The sequence below is a fragment of the Panthera pardus genome, unplaced genomic scaffold, assembly GCF_024362965.1.
Source record: "Panthera pardus isolate Hobbes unplaced genomic scaffold, ASM2436296v1 HiC_scaffold_22, whole genome shotgun sequence".
Classification (NCBI taxonomy): Eukaryota; Metazoa; Chordata; class Mammalia; order Carnivora; family Felidae; genus Panthera; species Panthera pardus.
Window position 1 is genome coordinate 58036897 of NW_026526788.1, and position 16589 is coordinate 58053485.

The 16589-nt window shown below is 41.1% G+C and overlaps 1 protein-coding gene across 1 annotated transcript in view; it reads right to left on the reverse strand.

Annotated features, from left to right (window-relative positions):
* The window catches only part of DNMBP (dynamin binding protein), a 112033-nt gene that overhangs the window by 59687 nt on the left and 35757 nt on the right, over window positions 1-16589 (reverse strand). Inside the window, exons 3-5 of the mRNA XM_019459117.2 lie at window positions 14755-14909; window positions 12902-13024; window positions 2129-4105 (exon numbers count right to left, since the gene is read on the reverse strand). Of these exons, the coding sequence (XP_019314662.2) occupies window positions 2129-4105; window positions 12902-13024; window positions 14755-14899 (2245 nt within the window). The 5' untranslated portion in view covers window positions 14900-14909. The remainder of the gene's footprint in view (window positions 1-2128; window positions 4106-12901; window positions 13025-14754; window positions 14910-16589) is intronic.

Genomic DNA, 16589 nt, shown 5'->3' on the forward strand with positions numbered 1-16589 from the left:
CATAAATAATACTTATTGAAAAAAAATTAACATTAATATAGCCTATGCTGTCGATAGATTCAAATGAAGAAAAATCTTTTTAATTAAGACTGTACACACCCACTGTAGATCTATCACATTATTAAACTTTTAGCACTTAAAAAAAAAAAAAAGCACGGTAAGAACACTGGCTAAATTATTAAATTAGTCCTAAAAAAGAAGGTCAGTTGAAGAAAAGAAGGCCATTTCATCACTTAGTACCAGTCCATTAATCTATACATCCATTTAAAAACACTGCATGGGATCCCTAAGCACAGAAGACATAGCATTTCTGTGGAACACAATTAATTCTAAAAAGTGTTACTTAAAAAAAATGTCTTTTTAGTAATCTCTGCACTCAACATGGGACTCGAATTCACAACCCCAAGATCAAAAGTTGCATGACCCACTGAGACAGCCAAGCCCTCCTAAGAAGCCTCATTATTGAGAAATTCCCACTACCTGAAATTTGAGACACTTTTGTTCTGCCACCCGTATATCTAATGCAAGAAGAGTTTACAGGTGTATCTCAAAACTTACAAGTTGGAAGGGGGTGGAAGATCCTGGAACTTGCTATTGCTTTAGGGATGCAGCACTGAGATTCCCTTATAACTCCTTTTCAGGCACACTGAAATCATCAAGGTATCTGGCAATCCCCCCAGGACTTCAGGTACTCATATTAAATGATCACTTTTTTTCTTAATGTCCCCTTTATTATTTTAAGTAAACTCTATGCCCAAAGTGGGGCTCAAACCCCTGACCCCAAGACCAAGAATTGCATGCTCTACCTACTGAGCCAGCCAGGTGCCCCTAAGTGATCACCTTCTTGAGGACATGCCTAAGAGCTCATCCTCACGAGTCCCCTTGAGGGTAACTGTTGCTGCCGCCCCTGTTCAGCCCAAGTGCCCTAGTTCTTCCCTGATCCTTCACAGCAAATCTGCTCCAGGACACCCCCCGGCCCTGCCCCGCCTCTGAGGCTGCAGTCCCCTCAGACCTGAATGCGCTCGCATAGCGGTCCTCTCCCGAGCATAGTTTAGATAGAAGTTTCCTCTCCTTAATACCATCTGCTGTCCATCTCTCAGAAGATGACTCCACTTCTGGCCTTCCCATAATACTCTTTCTTGTTGGAACTTAGTTTTCCAGTCGCTTGCAGTGATCTAAAGTAGAGGGGCAGGTGAGCGTGTGTACTTGGCCCGCCTTCTCGAGCCAGCCTCTCCGGACCACCATTCTCCTGCTGGGAGTTCAATCAGTATCCTGCAATTCCTACATCCACACATTACTTTGTATTTTCCTTCCTGAGGACACGTGGGTTCGGAGCTCTCTGGCACGCCTGCCCGAAGTGACACAGCCGTGTTCTCCACGAGCCCTAGACTAATGCTGGTGCCTCACTTTCTTTCTCTTTCTCCTTTATAATTTATTTCTCCCATAAGTCTGGTGAATACAAATGGAGTCCCCGAGGCTGGTCACCCCCAAATTAAGGGACAGAATTTGAATATTTGAATGTGCAAGGTGGGAAGCAGTGAACTGCAGTAGTTAAAAACAAGAGCTCCCAGTTCCCTTGGTAAGCTACTTAATCTCTGCAAATCTTACCTTTCTCATCTATAAAGCAGCCATATGAATTATCCCAGTGCCTTTAGGGTGGCTGTGAAGATTATTTGTGCAAGCAAATGGTAACCAGTCCTTATTACGGACAAGTTAATAAACGTTAGGACTTATGGTTACTATTGAAACCCAGTCCATAAACCACAAAGATATAAGATGCAGTTTTTCATGAATCTTAGCCTAGGAGTCGTTAGTCCTCACTACAGCCTGGTTAAGGGACTTTCCAGCTGCCTGACTGCTATGCATACCACACCAGAACAGGAGGCATGAACATCAATGAGGTTTGAGCTTCTTTATCTGGGCATCAAGTGAACTCAGGAAGCTACAGTGAGTGGTCATAGGATATACCAAGACAGACCAGTCGAATTGTGATGTGAAATTAGGTAACGAAACAGCAAATCATTCTTTGTCGAAGACGGTAACATCTCCCTTAAAAAGCACAGGGAGGCTGTTAACGCGGACTTGTGGATGTCAAGAAGCGAGTACATTTTGTTTCCTCACCACTCACCTCTAAGTTGCTGGAGTTCCATATTCAGACTTTCAATGTTGCTCTCGTAGAAATCAAGGTCCTCAAGGGTCTCTGCCCTTAATGACTCATCTTGCTTCTCCTCCACCGTCACGTTTAGCTCTTCTTGAGCCCCGCTACACATATCCAAGTCCTGTTCCATTTCCTGAATCCTCACCAGTACTAACGGACACGGGGAAGTTTGGTCTGGAGTCTGTTCCATATTCTCAGGGCCCTCCTTTTCTGGGGTCTCACAGCTAGGATGGGGACAGGTTAGGAGCCTGGGGGATATCATTCTGTGCTGTGCCGGGGGAGGCAGGGGAGCTGGGCGAGAGGGTCGCACTGCCAAGGGAGGTTCAGGTTTCAGGCTCTGGGGAGAAGTGGACGCTGGAACAGAGGGCCGCGGTGGCGGTGGCCTTAGGGCTTTTCTCCTCTCAGGCAGCTCCTGCTGGCTGAGTAGCTTTGAGGAACCTCGGACAATGTCCTTCTCGGAGTTAAAGTCCAGGATTGAAAAGTGGCGCAAAATTTTATCTGGTTCTGTGCCGGGTCCTGACAAGCTCTTCTCAAACTCTATCAGCTGTTGTGTCAACTTAGAATCCAGGTCAGTGCTGCCTTCTCCCTGCATAAGCGTCATTGCTTCCACTGCGAACCCTTTATCTTGCAGACCAGGCTTCACCTCTGATCCAGAACAAAAGCCAGAGGCATTTTCTTTGAGCATGTGGGGCTTTTTAATACATCTTACCATGCCCTGGAGCTGAGGGCTCAACTGGCTGGGTCTGACTACCCTAGGGGCAAAAAGACTAGAGCCACTGTGAGGAGGTCGCACTGGCTTCTGAAGGGTTTTTGGTGGGGAGTGCATTCCTCTGGGAGGTAGGCTGGAGTAGTCTTTAGTCCTTGCTTCGAAGGGAACAGGGTCAGGATACTGCTCTGAGCTTAGGGGGCTCCCTCCCACTGGAGAATAATACTGGTTTTTCTGCAGTCTGGGACGAAAAGGTACCTGAGGTTGAGAGGAAACCCCATTGATAGTCTCTGAAGGATCCTTTGCAAAACAGTCTTTGGCAAGAGGCTGTTCGTGCCCCAGGCCCGGGCTTCTCAGGGGCCCTCCTGAGGTGCCCTCGTCCTGATGAGAATTTTTGTTTACTTCATACTCAGAAGTCAGATGCTCCAGGGGAGAAGCAGATGTTTCAGAAATAACACAGTTGGACTTCTCTGCTTTATATTCGAGAGTTTCGTGTCTTCTTCCCTCCACTACTATGGAGTTCTCAGAACAATCCAGAGAAGTGTCAGGGATCTCAGCAGGGCTGCTTTCCTCTGGCACATCCATGGTCTCCTCTGCTCTTGTTTTAGGAAAGAGCTTTACAAATCGGTAAGGAAAGATGCCTGTCCTGCCCTTCAGTGATCCTTCCAGCCAGCCATCTTCCAGCGTCCCCAGAATTCGGATTTTATCACCTACCTCAAAATCCAACTCATTTGGCTCCAGGGCTTGGAATCTGTAGAGGGCAATTCCGTAGGTCCCTGGCTGCTCCTCATCCTCTTCGGGCTCCCTCTCCTCTTCTCCTGTAGGGGTGTCTTCTTCACCGTTAACAATGCAATCGTCGTGATTTCCAGAACTTACCAACTCATCCACAGTCCTCAGGGGCCCCAAAAGCTCTACAAAACCTTCTGGAAAAATGCCTCTTCGACCATCTAATTCCCCCTCAAACCAGCCTGGTTCAGGAACTCCAGTAATGGTAATCACATCCCCTTCTCTGAAGTCCAGCTCCTCATCCAGCTGGGCAGAAAGCCCCATCAGCGCCCGGGCTTGTCCCATCGAGTACTCAGGAATCTGGAGCAAGGCACTCTGCGAGTGCCACTGCTGGCTCCGTGAGGACAGGCAGAGCTCCCGGACACACGAGGACGGGAAGAAGCCCCGCGCGCCCCAGCAGCTTCGGCCCTGCAGCCAGCCGGCAGTGGGAGCACCATCGAGAATCACTAGATCGCCTAAAGAAAGAGAAGCAAAGATAATGACCTGAGTCATCACCCCAAAAGAGTATTAACATAACTAATAGTACAACTCATCATTTTAAACGTCAGTTTCAGGGAAATACACATCTGGAGTTTTAAGGGCATAATACTTTTTTTTAAAAATGTTTATTTACTTATTTTGAGAGAGACAGAGAAAAGAACACATATGCAAGTGGGTGAGAAGCAGAGAGAGGGACAGGGAGAATCCCAAGCAGGTTCAGCAATGTCAGCAGAGTCTGACGCAGGGCCTGATCTCATGAACCGTGAGATCATGACCTGAGTCGAAATCAAGAGTCAGACATCTAACCGACTGAGCCACACAGGGCATAATACTTTCGATAATTTAGTGAATTTAGTGAATTTTGACAATTTAGTGACAAAATAGTACACGTTTCTGCAAACAAGTGGTTTTCAATGTGTGGTTCATGGAATCCTGGGGGAGCCCCAAGATCTTTTCGGAGAGTCTGTAAAGTCAGAACTATATTTTCTTCATATACTTCACATACTTCAGTAAACCACAGTTCAATGAGAATGAACGTAGATACAAATATGAGAATCTAGCTTTCTTGTATTAAACCAAATGTTAAAGAGATTTGCAAAAATGTAAACGAATGACACTCTTCTCATTAAAATTGTTGTTTGGAAAACTATTTTTCATTAAAAATATGCTGTTTATGTTAATATATAATAGGTTTTAAAAAATGAATTGATAAATGTTTTTAAATTTTCTGTTTTAATAGCTAATATCGCAAATATCAAAAACCCACATAAGCAAGAGCTCCCTCGGGTCTCAATAACTGTTAAGGATATAAAAGGGCTCCTAGGATCAAAAAGTTGAAAAATACTACTTTTAAACAGTGTTCTTACAGTCTGTGTCATTGGATTAGTTTATAAATGATAAAACATATACACATATCTGGGGCACCTGGGTGGCTCAATTAAGTGTTCAACTTTGGCTCAGGTCATGATCTCAAAGCTTGTGAGTTTGAGACCTGCGTCAGGCTCTGTGCTGACAGCTCAGAGCCTGAAGCCTGCTTTGTATTGTGTGGTGTCTCTCTCTCTCTCTCTGCCCCTCTTCTGCTTGTGCACACACTCTCTCTCAAAAAATAAACAAACATTAAAATATACATGTATATATATTATATATATATATATATATATATATATATATATATATATATATATATATATATGGGCGCCTGGGTGGCTCAGTCAGTTAAGTGTCTGATTTCAGCTCAGGTCATGATCTCGCAGTTCATGGGTTCGAGCCGTGTCGGGCTCTGTGCTGACAGCTCAGAGCCTGGAGCCTGCTTCTGATTCTGTGTCTCCCTCTCTCTCTGTCCCTCTCCTGGTCATGCTCTGTCAGTCTGTTTCTCTCTCTCCCTCTCTTTCTCTCTCTCTCTCAAAAATAAATAAAAACATTTAAAATATATGTATGTGTGTGTACACATGTCCACTGTAATCCTTTGAACCAATGCATCTACTCTCTCATGCTAAATCGTGTTTAATATCAAATATGGAACAATAAAACAAGTCTTCAGGAATGGTTTCTTTGTTGGAGGTACAGGGTGTGGGCAACAAATTCTTCATTTATATTCTCCAGAGGCCTTTTTGAACTATTCTTATCCTGAAAATACATCATAATAAAGCATGTTCTAGCAATAGGTACTTTTGTTTCGAAAATAGTTCCAATATCAATGTTTCGGTTAACTTCACAAAATGTAAACTGAACAGTTAGTGTCTATCTGTCTTACTGTCGAAGAAGGTGAGGTAAAGAAAGGATAGGGGCACAGTGTTTCTGGAAAAAAATGAAATTAAAATTCAGTCTTAGAGGATTCACCACAACTTAAAGAACTGCTCTATGGTTTTGTAATAAATTGTTATAAAACAAACTCTTAATTATCTGATGATGAATTATTCATTTTGTGGATTATCAGTTTTAATCTTTTTAAATCTTCCTGTTACTGGATGCCTAGTCAATTTTACTTTCATCAGCAGAGGTGATCAAGGGATGCAACCAGCCCAAGTAAAATAAGACCAGGACAGCAAACACCTACCAAAGTCACATAAGTTATTTTATAGTCAAGCATATGTTATAACTAGATTATCTTCTAGGGTATCAACTTTAGGGTATCTTTTAGGGTACTCAACTTCTCTTGATTTGAAAAAAAAAAAAATTAAGTCTGTCCTATCTTCTCACCAAGTGAATGGCATGTTCCTTAATGGCAGGTACCACTTCTCTTTTGTATTTCCTGAGTCTGATACAATGCCTTTCCAGAGCAAGCGTTCGTTGTCCAATTTGATGATGATTCTGCAACTCCAACTCCCAAATAAATCAATCCTATCTTCCCTCTGAAACTGGCTCCAGCCTGCTTCCTTCCTTTCTTCCTTTAATGCCTTCTTTCAAAATAGTGTTTCCACTCACTACTTGCCCTGGTCCAATTCTCGCCATCTCACTCTCTTAAACCTTGTCCCAGACTTCATCTTTTCCAGTCTCTTCCAGCCAAACTGAGATGATAAATGTACCAGTTTTATCATACCCCTCCCCCGCTCAATTTTTTCCTGTGAGGCATGAAGGCTTCTTACTACTCCCATAGGATTCTTCTCTAAAAATCCTATTCTTGGGGTACCTAGTGACTCAGTCAGTTGAACGTCCGACCCTTGATTTCTGCTCAGGTCATGATCCCAGGGTTGTGGTATCGAGTCCCACGTCAGGCTGAGCGTGAAGCCTGCTTAAGATTCTCTCTCCCTCTGCCCCTCACCCCTGCTCATGAGTCCCTCTCTCTCTACAATAAAAAAAAAAACAATAAAATAAATTTTAAAAGTATTTCTTATTATCTGAAATGTATAAAAAATAAGTTTGCTCTAAACTCTCTAAAAAGATTTAGTTACTAAACTACTAAAAGACTATTCTTATGTTTTTACCTTAGTGCAACCTGGCACCCACATCCAGTCGTAACCCGTTCCCTGCCTCCACCCAACCAGACAATATTATCTCCCTATTCCACACAAGGACACTTTCATTAGCTCCTATACAAACAAGACTGTCTGTCTGAAACCCTAGCATCCTTCTCTAAAAGACCTTAGAAACTCATATCCACTTTGGCCATCTGTAGCCTAGTAAAGAAATTATCATTTACATCACTAATTTTGACACTTGTATTTTTATATACTACACAGCACCCAATGTTAAGATTTTGTACTTGGTGGTAGGCACCCAACACATTTTCACTGATTTGATGTTTTACTTAGATATTCCTGAAAAAAATATATAGGGTCTTGGTCCTATATTTCTATATTCCTTTAATTTATGGCTCACTATCCATTGGTTAGAGCTTGGGGTCCTGAGAATTTTATAAATGATTTTCCCCCCACTACCTCTAAGGCTAATCCATCAGAACCACGGAAGAAACTCACTGGAGACATGGCTACTATCCAGGCACAAGAGGCTTTTGGGTGAATCAGAAGAATAAAGGCATGCCATAACTCCCACTCTACTGGCTTTCCTAAACTGTAGAATTACAATATTTTCCTTGTGTTGCCAGATCTCCATGAAACCCTTATAATAGGGCTTGCTTTTCCTATCTTCACCCGGGTGACTGTTTCAATAAGCTTTATTACCTGGCAGACTGTCATTCTGTTGGCTACTTTTATATAAAAAAAGATCTTTTTTTTTTTTTTTGAGAGACAGAGAGAGTGTGTGCAAGCGGGGGAGAGGGGCACCAGGAGAGGAGGGAGAGAGGGAGAGAGAGAGAGAAAGAGAGAAAGAAAGAATCTTAAGCTTACTCAAACATGGAGCCTGACACGGGGCTCCAGCCCACAACCCTGGGATCATGACCTGAGCCGAAATCAAGAGTTGGACACTCAACTGACTGAGCCACCCAGGTGCCCCCAAAAAGGTGAATTTTTTTTAAGAATCACAGTTTAAACCCCGAAAAGCATGTTAGATTTAATTTTGCTCAACACCCTTATTTTGTAGCTGTTACTGAGTTTTTGCACCGTCTCTCATTTTCATCAGAAAGAGTCGTGCAGCTATTGCACTGGCATCCCAGGTGAGTCCTGAGGAAGAGGCTTCCTGGTGGTCATTTCCAGCCTTCTGAAACAACAATATGAGGAACTGCTGGAACAGAGTGCCCAGATTTCAAAAACAGAAAAATAGGAAGTGTGGTGGCCTGGGTGGCTCAGTCAGTTAAGCATCCAACTCTTGATTTTGGCTCAGGTCATGATCCCAGGGTCGTGGGATTGAGCATGGCGCCTGCTTAAGATTCATTCTCTCTCTCTCTCTCTCTCTCTCTCTCTCTCTCTCTCTCTCCCTCCCTCCCTCCCTCCCTCCCTCTCTGTCCTTCTCCCCTCCTCACTCTCGCTCTCTAAAATATAAAAATAAAAATAATGTTTCTATTTGAGTAAAGTAGACACAAAATGTTACATTATTTCAGATGTACAACACAGTAATTCAACAGCTTTACATGTTATGCCATGCTCACCACAAGCATAGCTACCATTTGTCACCATACATGGTTATTACAATACCATTGACTGTATTCCTCATGCTGTGCCTTTTATCCCTGTGACTTCTTAATTCCATAGCTGGAAGTCTATATCTCTCACTTGCCCATCCCTCCACTACCTCTCCCCTCTGGCAACCACCAGTTTGTTCCCTGTATTTATAGGCCTGATTTGCTTTTTTGTTTATTCATTTGTTTTTTTAGATTCCACATATGAGTGAATTCACTTGGTATTTGTCTTTCTCAGTCTGACTTATTTTACTCAGCATAATACTTTTTAGGTCCATCCATGTCGTCACAAATGGCATGATCTCATTCTTTCTTATGGCTGCATAATTTTCCATTATATATATATATACATACATATATATATGTATATATATACATATATATACATATATATGTATGTATATGTATATGTGTATACATATATATATGTATGTATATGTATATGTGTATACATATATATGTATGTATATGTATATGTGTATACACACACACACACACACACACACACACACACACCATGTTCCTTATCATCTATCAATGGACACTTAGGTTGTTTCCACATCTCGGCTATTGTAAATAATGCTGCAATAAACATACAGGCACACATATCTTTTTGAATTAGTGTTTTTGTTTTCTTTGGGTGAATTATTAGAATTATTAGATCATATGGTATTTCTATTTTTAATTTTTTGGGGAACCTCCATGTTTTCCACCAGGACTGTACCAATTTACATTCCCACCAACAGTGTACAAGGGTTCCTTTTTTCCACATCCTCACCAACACTCGTTATCTCTTGTCTTTTTGATTTTAGCCATTCTGACAGGTATAAGGTGATAACCTCATCGTGGTTTTTGATTTGCATTTCCCTGATGATTAGTAATGCTGAACATCTTTTCACGTGTCTTTTGGGACTATATCAAAATAAAAAGCTTTAGGAAGCAACCTACTGAATGGGAGAAGATATTTGCAAATGACTTATCTGATAAGAGGTTAATATCCAAAATATATAAAAAACTTATATAACCCAACACCAAAAAAACCCAAACAACCTGATTAAAAAATAGGCAGATGGTTTGAATAGACATTTTTCCAAAGAAGACATACAGAGACAGCCTTGTTTTCGGAGTTTAAATATAACTCAGAATACAGGGAATAGTCCAAAACAACTGGATGGCTTTGTGGAAAGGAGAAAGGGTGACACCTGCTGGAAGAACTACTGGTGATTCCAATTCCAGATAGAATCTCCCCGGAAAAATGTACAGACACATAAACTTCATGTCATTATTAGGACACAACGTCCCCCCAGAGCACATCCACAAAGTCCAGGAATCCCAGGTGAAGAATAAGAAGGACAGTTCATCTTTACGGCATGCTTACCTTGTTCCAGATGCTTTATGTGCGTAACCTCACTCAACCCTCACAACTACCTGGGGTAGGTATTGTTATCCTACTGAGGCTGAGATAACGTAAGTAACTAGCCTAAAGTCACAGCTGCTAAGTTGTAGAGATGGATTTAAATCTAGGGCCATCAGAATTCTTATCTCCTAAGCTCCAAATACATATATATCTTTAATAACATAACTTTACAATTAAAATATATAATTTTTTCTCTTATTAATCCCAATGATACTTCTGAACAGTAAGTAGGCAACAATTAACTGAAGGCAGCATGGTAAAACGAAACAGGTCTCAAACATTATCCCACATGCTCTTAAGGTTTCCAAATCCCCTCCTGACATATATTCAATCACCAAAAGTTTTATTTACACAGAACAGAGGAAGCTTCACTGCTACACGGAAGGTAGAGGAGAGAGAAAGAAACAACAGGGAATAGGACTAATAGTACTAGAAGGCAGGGCTAGAGGAATGTATACCACTCGTGAGCTGAGACACCGACCTAATGGAAAAAAACAATTTTCAACCTAAGAAGTAGAAGGGACATTCCAAGCACTAGACTTGAAAATCAGGAAGCCTAGACTCAAGTTTTATAAACTATAGGTGGCATAAAACAATACTTTCTTTTTTTTTACTGGTTTTGTTTCCCACAAGTAAAATTATTATCTGTCAATGTGTACTGTCGTGCATAGAAAACAAGAGAAATTAAAATCATTTCTGTGTCTCCTGCTAAACTTCCCAGAAAAATTCAAATCGCAGAGGTGCATCTACCTAACTCTCCCATTCTCAAAGGCTTATGTGTTCAAATCAGAAGACACAGAGCTAAAAGAGACATGAAAAGCATAGAAGGAAACAGAGCTGAACAGTCAGTGCACTCACTGGAAGGAGAGCATCAGAGAAGAGAACAGATAAAAACACGGACAGTTAGCATATCTCTTTCTAGTCTCTTCCTGCGTATTGCCCCTGCTGCATCCTCTTCCTTTGCTTAAAAACTAATCGAGATAACATCTACAGGTTCTAAGACCCAGCCTGAGCTTGAGTCAGTCTTGGTCCAAGAGGCTCCTGGCTGAAAGATCCATGCTAGGGTCTTCCTAAGAATCTATTTTGTGGCCCTGGGATTCCTGAGGCCGATTTTAACTTCAAAGCAAGTTCAGAACCCATGATACCAGTCTTTCCAGGGAAGGCATTCAGCAGAAAATCTCTCTTTTTAGTATCTAAGACCTGACTACACAAGATATAAAGCAAAAAAGCTAATTCCAGAAGATACATCTTCCAATTCCCCAAATGTTGTAGACATCCTGCATATTCCCACAGCGTATATTCTTATACCATTTATTTGCTCTAGGTATAGGAAAGGACAAATCCATGCCACCCATATCTTCCGCTCAGCTCTAATGGAAGCTACTGTGCTCTGGCCTTTTCTCCACTCCCTCTGGTCTGATGCGGACTACAGACCCCCCCTCTCCCCGCAGTGGAAGGGCTGTGAGTGGAGAGAGATAAAAGTTTCCTGCTATAACATCTTGATCTATTTCTCTCTCCCTTTCCCACACTGATTAACAAGAAAGCGTTCAGAACAGAGGTAGAGGGTCAATGCCAAGTGTAAGAAACTCTCAAAACAGATTTTGAGGATTAAGATCTAAATTCAATATTCCTTCTCACTGCCTGAGGGTTAGGGAAGTTTGCTGGGTTTCTCTCTTTCCCCACCTCTGCGAGCTCTCTCTCTCTCAGATGTGCACATGGTTTAAGAAATTAAGCCTAGTCCTTCAGGGCCATACTCAAAAGAGTAAGTAACAATGTTAAGAACATGCCCAATAAATTCTACCATTTTGCTGGCTCCTCCTTTGTCATCACAAAAATTGCATTCATCATAAACATCAGTTTGTGGAACACTACTGGTTTCTGTGCTCATGCAGAAATGTGTGGACTTAATCCAGTATCCTTGGTGAAATGGTTTATGGTCCATCTTTAGAACTTCATATGTCTATCAGAGTAAGTGAGAAATACTTGGAATGTCACTGAGACATGGCTACAACTATTCATTTTAAATCACTTCCTTTTTTTTAATGTTTACTTATTTTTGAGAGAGAGAGAGAGAGAGAGAGAGAGCGCATAAGTGGGGGAGAGGCAGAGAGAGAGGGGGACAGAGGATCCCAAACGGGCTCCACGCAGACAGCAGAGTCCAGTGTGGGGCTCGAACTCATGAACCGTGAGATCATGACCTGTGCCAAAGTCGGACACTTAACCGAGCCACCAGGCACCCCTTAAATCACTTCCTTTTAAACTGGTTCTGATGATAACTTTAATGTAATATTACCTATCGATAGGGAGTCAAAATGGGGCTATTTGACATCTGTCTCTTAATCTCTATACCACAATTCCTGCTTGATTATTATATAGTAATAAATAGTAATGTTGCTGGGAAAGCCATATTAGTTTTTAAGGGAAAAAAAGATTAATGTAGTCTGAAGTGTGGCTACAATATGGGGCAGTGGAAAGAGAATGCTGGACTTACAATCAGGTGACATGACTTGACCTTCTGAGGCCAAAAGTTTTCATCTGCAGGTAACATCCTTTGAATCTCATTTTCATTATTTATTAAATGCAGTTAATAATATCCACTTTGCTACCAGGTCTGTGGTGAGGATCAGATGAGAATGTATTTGTGAGCAAATACTATGGAAATTATAAAATGCTATGCAAATATAAGGCATTATTATTGTCAGCACGATCTTGCTACTACTAAACACTCTCCAGAGGTTAGCCACTTTTAAAAATTCAAAAAAAAAAAAAAATCTAGTTGTCAAAATGGGCCAGCTCCATTCAACTTATTGTAAACAGTCTACTCCTGAATGGTCAACTTACCTCGGTGGAGGGGAAGACTGTTTAATTCTTGGGATGTAAATTCACAGATACAGACAAACAGCCTCTCTCCTTCTTTTAGACTGGGGATGGTCACAATTTCCACAAAACTGCTGGGGAACTGTCCTGAAAGTAAAAGCAAACGTTTCTAATACTGAAATTTCATTTTCTGTGTACCAGGACATAATAACTTTGTTTCTGAGCCCATTTATAGACACTAAATTGAAAAGTGAGTACTCATAATTGGAAAATCTACTATAGAAAAAGTACAGCACACAAAACTTCATTCATGCGGAGCAGAAAAAATGCAATTCAATCCAATAAGCATTAACTGGGTGCTACTCTAGACAAGACACACCAGAGGGAAAAATGAGTAAGACGGTCTTGCTCTCAAAGATCTTAAAATCGAATTCAGACATAAACAATCACTCTGAAATCTAGTGACACAAGAAAAATGCACAGATTGCTATGGACATTAGAGAAGGTAGAAAATGGTTCAGGAAGAATACAAAAAATTTTATGAAAAAGACTGCATTTAAGTCTGAAGATGGGTAGCGTTTTAATAGGTGGTAGTAGACAGACAGGGCCTGTCAGTTGGAAAGCATCAGAAAGTTTAATGGATTCCACCTTCCAAATATCTCTTGTATCCATCCACTCATCTCCAGACCCATCACCTCGGTCCAGGTCAGCAGCATGTCTCACCTGGGTCACTGCAACAACCTCCCAGGCTGCCTCCCTGCCCTTGGTTTTGCCCTTCCCTATCATTTCTCAATCTGTAGCACTGAGCTTTCTAAAATACAAATCTGACAGTGCTTAAAGTACCTGTATTGTATCCCATTCCATAACTCCATACCATGGCATACGCTGTCCTCCACGATCTAGCTCCTGCTCCTCTCCCCAGCACCTTCTCCCTTCCTCAACCTTTCAGACCTCATGCCAGGCTGAACTTTTCTCGGACCCTCCATGTTCTTTGTCATTCAAGGGCCTCTGGATAAGCAATTCTCTCTGTCTATCCTCTTTGTGTTGCTAACTCTTACTCATCATTTTTGTCTTAGCTGAGCTATCATTTCTATTGCGAAATAATCTATTATCTCCCAAGTGTGGGTTAAGTGTTAACAGAGTCTGTATAACAAGCTGCAGCCCAGAATTACATAAATCTACGTCAGTTAAGGACGGGATTTAACACAGGTGCATAGTGTGGGGTAAAAACCTTCACCCTTCCCTAGGCTCATTAATGAAAGAAACTGGTGCTAACATATATTTGAAAGACTGGAAGAAAGGAAATCAGGTGTATAAGAAGTGGAAGGTAGCTGCACCCAGGGCAGGGGTAGCTTTAATAAATTTGGGCCAACCATGGATCTAAGAAGGAGTGAACAGGATGCATCATGATCCCTTGAAAAACAGAGTGAAAGAAAGGGTAGAAAACGTTTGAGGAAGACAGGTAGAGAAAATATGGTGGAGAGTGACTTACGTTCCACAAATCACAGGTCAAGACTGGTAGTGAAAAATAATGTCAAACAACAGGTTTCTGAATAAAGAAATAACACGTATTTTCAGAAGGTAAACAATGGCACGGAGCACAAAGGACAAAGACCTGGGAAGGATAGGTAAAGATGTGAACAGAAAATTGGCCTGGGGCAGCTGGTATCGAACCATCTCAGCCTTTGGAAGGAACCAATAAGGATAGATGGATTGATAACAAACATTCTCTCCCCACTGGTAAAAACCACAGGAAAAACACAAAAGGATTCTGTAGTTTATTGACTTGGGCTTCCCATTTAACCTTCATTTTTTAATATGGAAAGATTGGAGGGCCTGTGATCTATTTTGTACCTGAGGAATTATAAGCCTCTTACCTGTAACATCTTCTTTCTTTCCTAGAAGCCAAAATTCATCCACCACTGCCAACACCTCAATAATATCTCCTACAAAGAGCGGTAGTTCTTCTGATACACTAGGGCAAAAGTCAAAGATGGCTCGAACCACTGAGCCAGCCTCCATGTTTTATAACCTGGAAAGACAAGTCAAAAGACATTGGAAAGTGTTAACTATTTAAGACATTGGACTATAGGTCAATATCTTGATAATGATAAAGCTTAAGATATAACGACGCTTAGAATCAAGTCAAAGCTAAGCAAATAAGAAGCTTGTACTTTATATTCTGAAGAAATTTAAGTACTGTCTGACAAAAATAATGATTTCCTCATACATTCTTCATTTGATTCTCATGGCACTTCTGGAGTCAGGGGGAAAAAAAAGTGACCTTTACCTGTGATTGACAGAAAAGGTACAAGTTGGGAAATGTAGACGTCTCAACAGGCCTGAAAGGGCCAATAAGGAAATTAACAGTTTTCAAGTACAGTCAGTATGGTACTTTTAAAATACAGTATTTAAAAAGTAGGGGGTTTGGGGAGCCTGTGCTGACAGCTCAGAGCCTTGAGCCTACTTCAGATTCTGTGTCTCCCTCTCTCTCTGCCCTTCCCTCGCTCATGTTCCGTCTCTCTCTCAAAAGTAAAAATTAACATTAAAAAAAATTTTTTTAAGTAGGGGTTTTTAATATGGCATTTCATTTATAATGAAATAAGATAGTTCCCCAGAACTATCTTAAAGATTAGGATACCTATGCTCAGCAAGTTGAAAAACTTAATTTGTCACAAAGTTCATAGCAGCAGGGCCAGGATTCAGGCTCCTACTTACCCCCTAGCCCCACCCCCCCCAAAAAAAAGGAATGTGGGATCACACCTCAATGGCAGAGATTTAAAATGTACTGAAACGTAAAAATCCATGAAAAGAACAAGAAAGGGCGATATAAAAATGACACTTCCAGACAAGATTTAGTACAATAGACCAAATCAAGAATGTGTTTTCAGTTCAAAGACACCTATCCCCCAAGCTTGCATAATATCCTTGCACTGTTAAGGGGGTCTTTCACCTTGACATATGTGCCCAAGGAGCCTCCTCAATACACATTTAAACAACAGAAAAGGAGGAAAGACTGGGCATGTGCTCAGCTGTCAACAAGCCGTGATTAGCAACCTGTTTCTCAGGTGTCTCACAGAAAGCACCTGACACTCTCCTGAGTATCCAGGCCTCAAGCCTATTTTCCTTTATTCATCTCAAGTATCTGTCTGGTGTTGGTAGAGATGAGGCTTCTAACTTTTGTTTCACATATAACTATGATGACATCAAAAAGCACTAAATGCCTAGTTACCAAAAAAAAAAAAAAAAAAAAAAAGATGGTTACAGTTTTGTTGAGTTTATTACCTAAGAAAACAATGATGTACACAAACATGTTATGCATATAAATAGTTGAGGATATTAATGTGGAGCGCCTTTACAATTTAATGAATCATGCAACACAATTAAATATTGCATATTTAATTTGTACTGTTGAGTAAAAGGAGCTTATCTCTGTGTTACTGGAATTTTTGTCTATAATGAGATGACTTGGGTCCACAGTGGAAAAGAGAAGTGGCCAGTAACATTCCCTATGTCCTCTGCCCTCTGTATAGAAAAAAATTGAATTACAATCCCATGCTGAAGAGGCAGCATAATGTGAATGCAAAGTAACCAGGCATCTGGAGTCAGAGATCAAGGTTCAAATGCCAGCTCCAACTTTTATTAGTTATTTCACCTTGGATAAACTACTTAAACTCTCTGGGCTATAGTTTCCTGTTCAGAAAAATGGGGA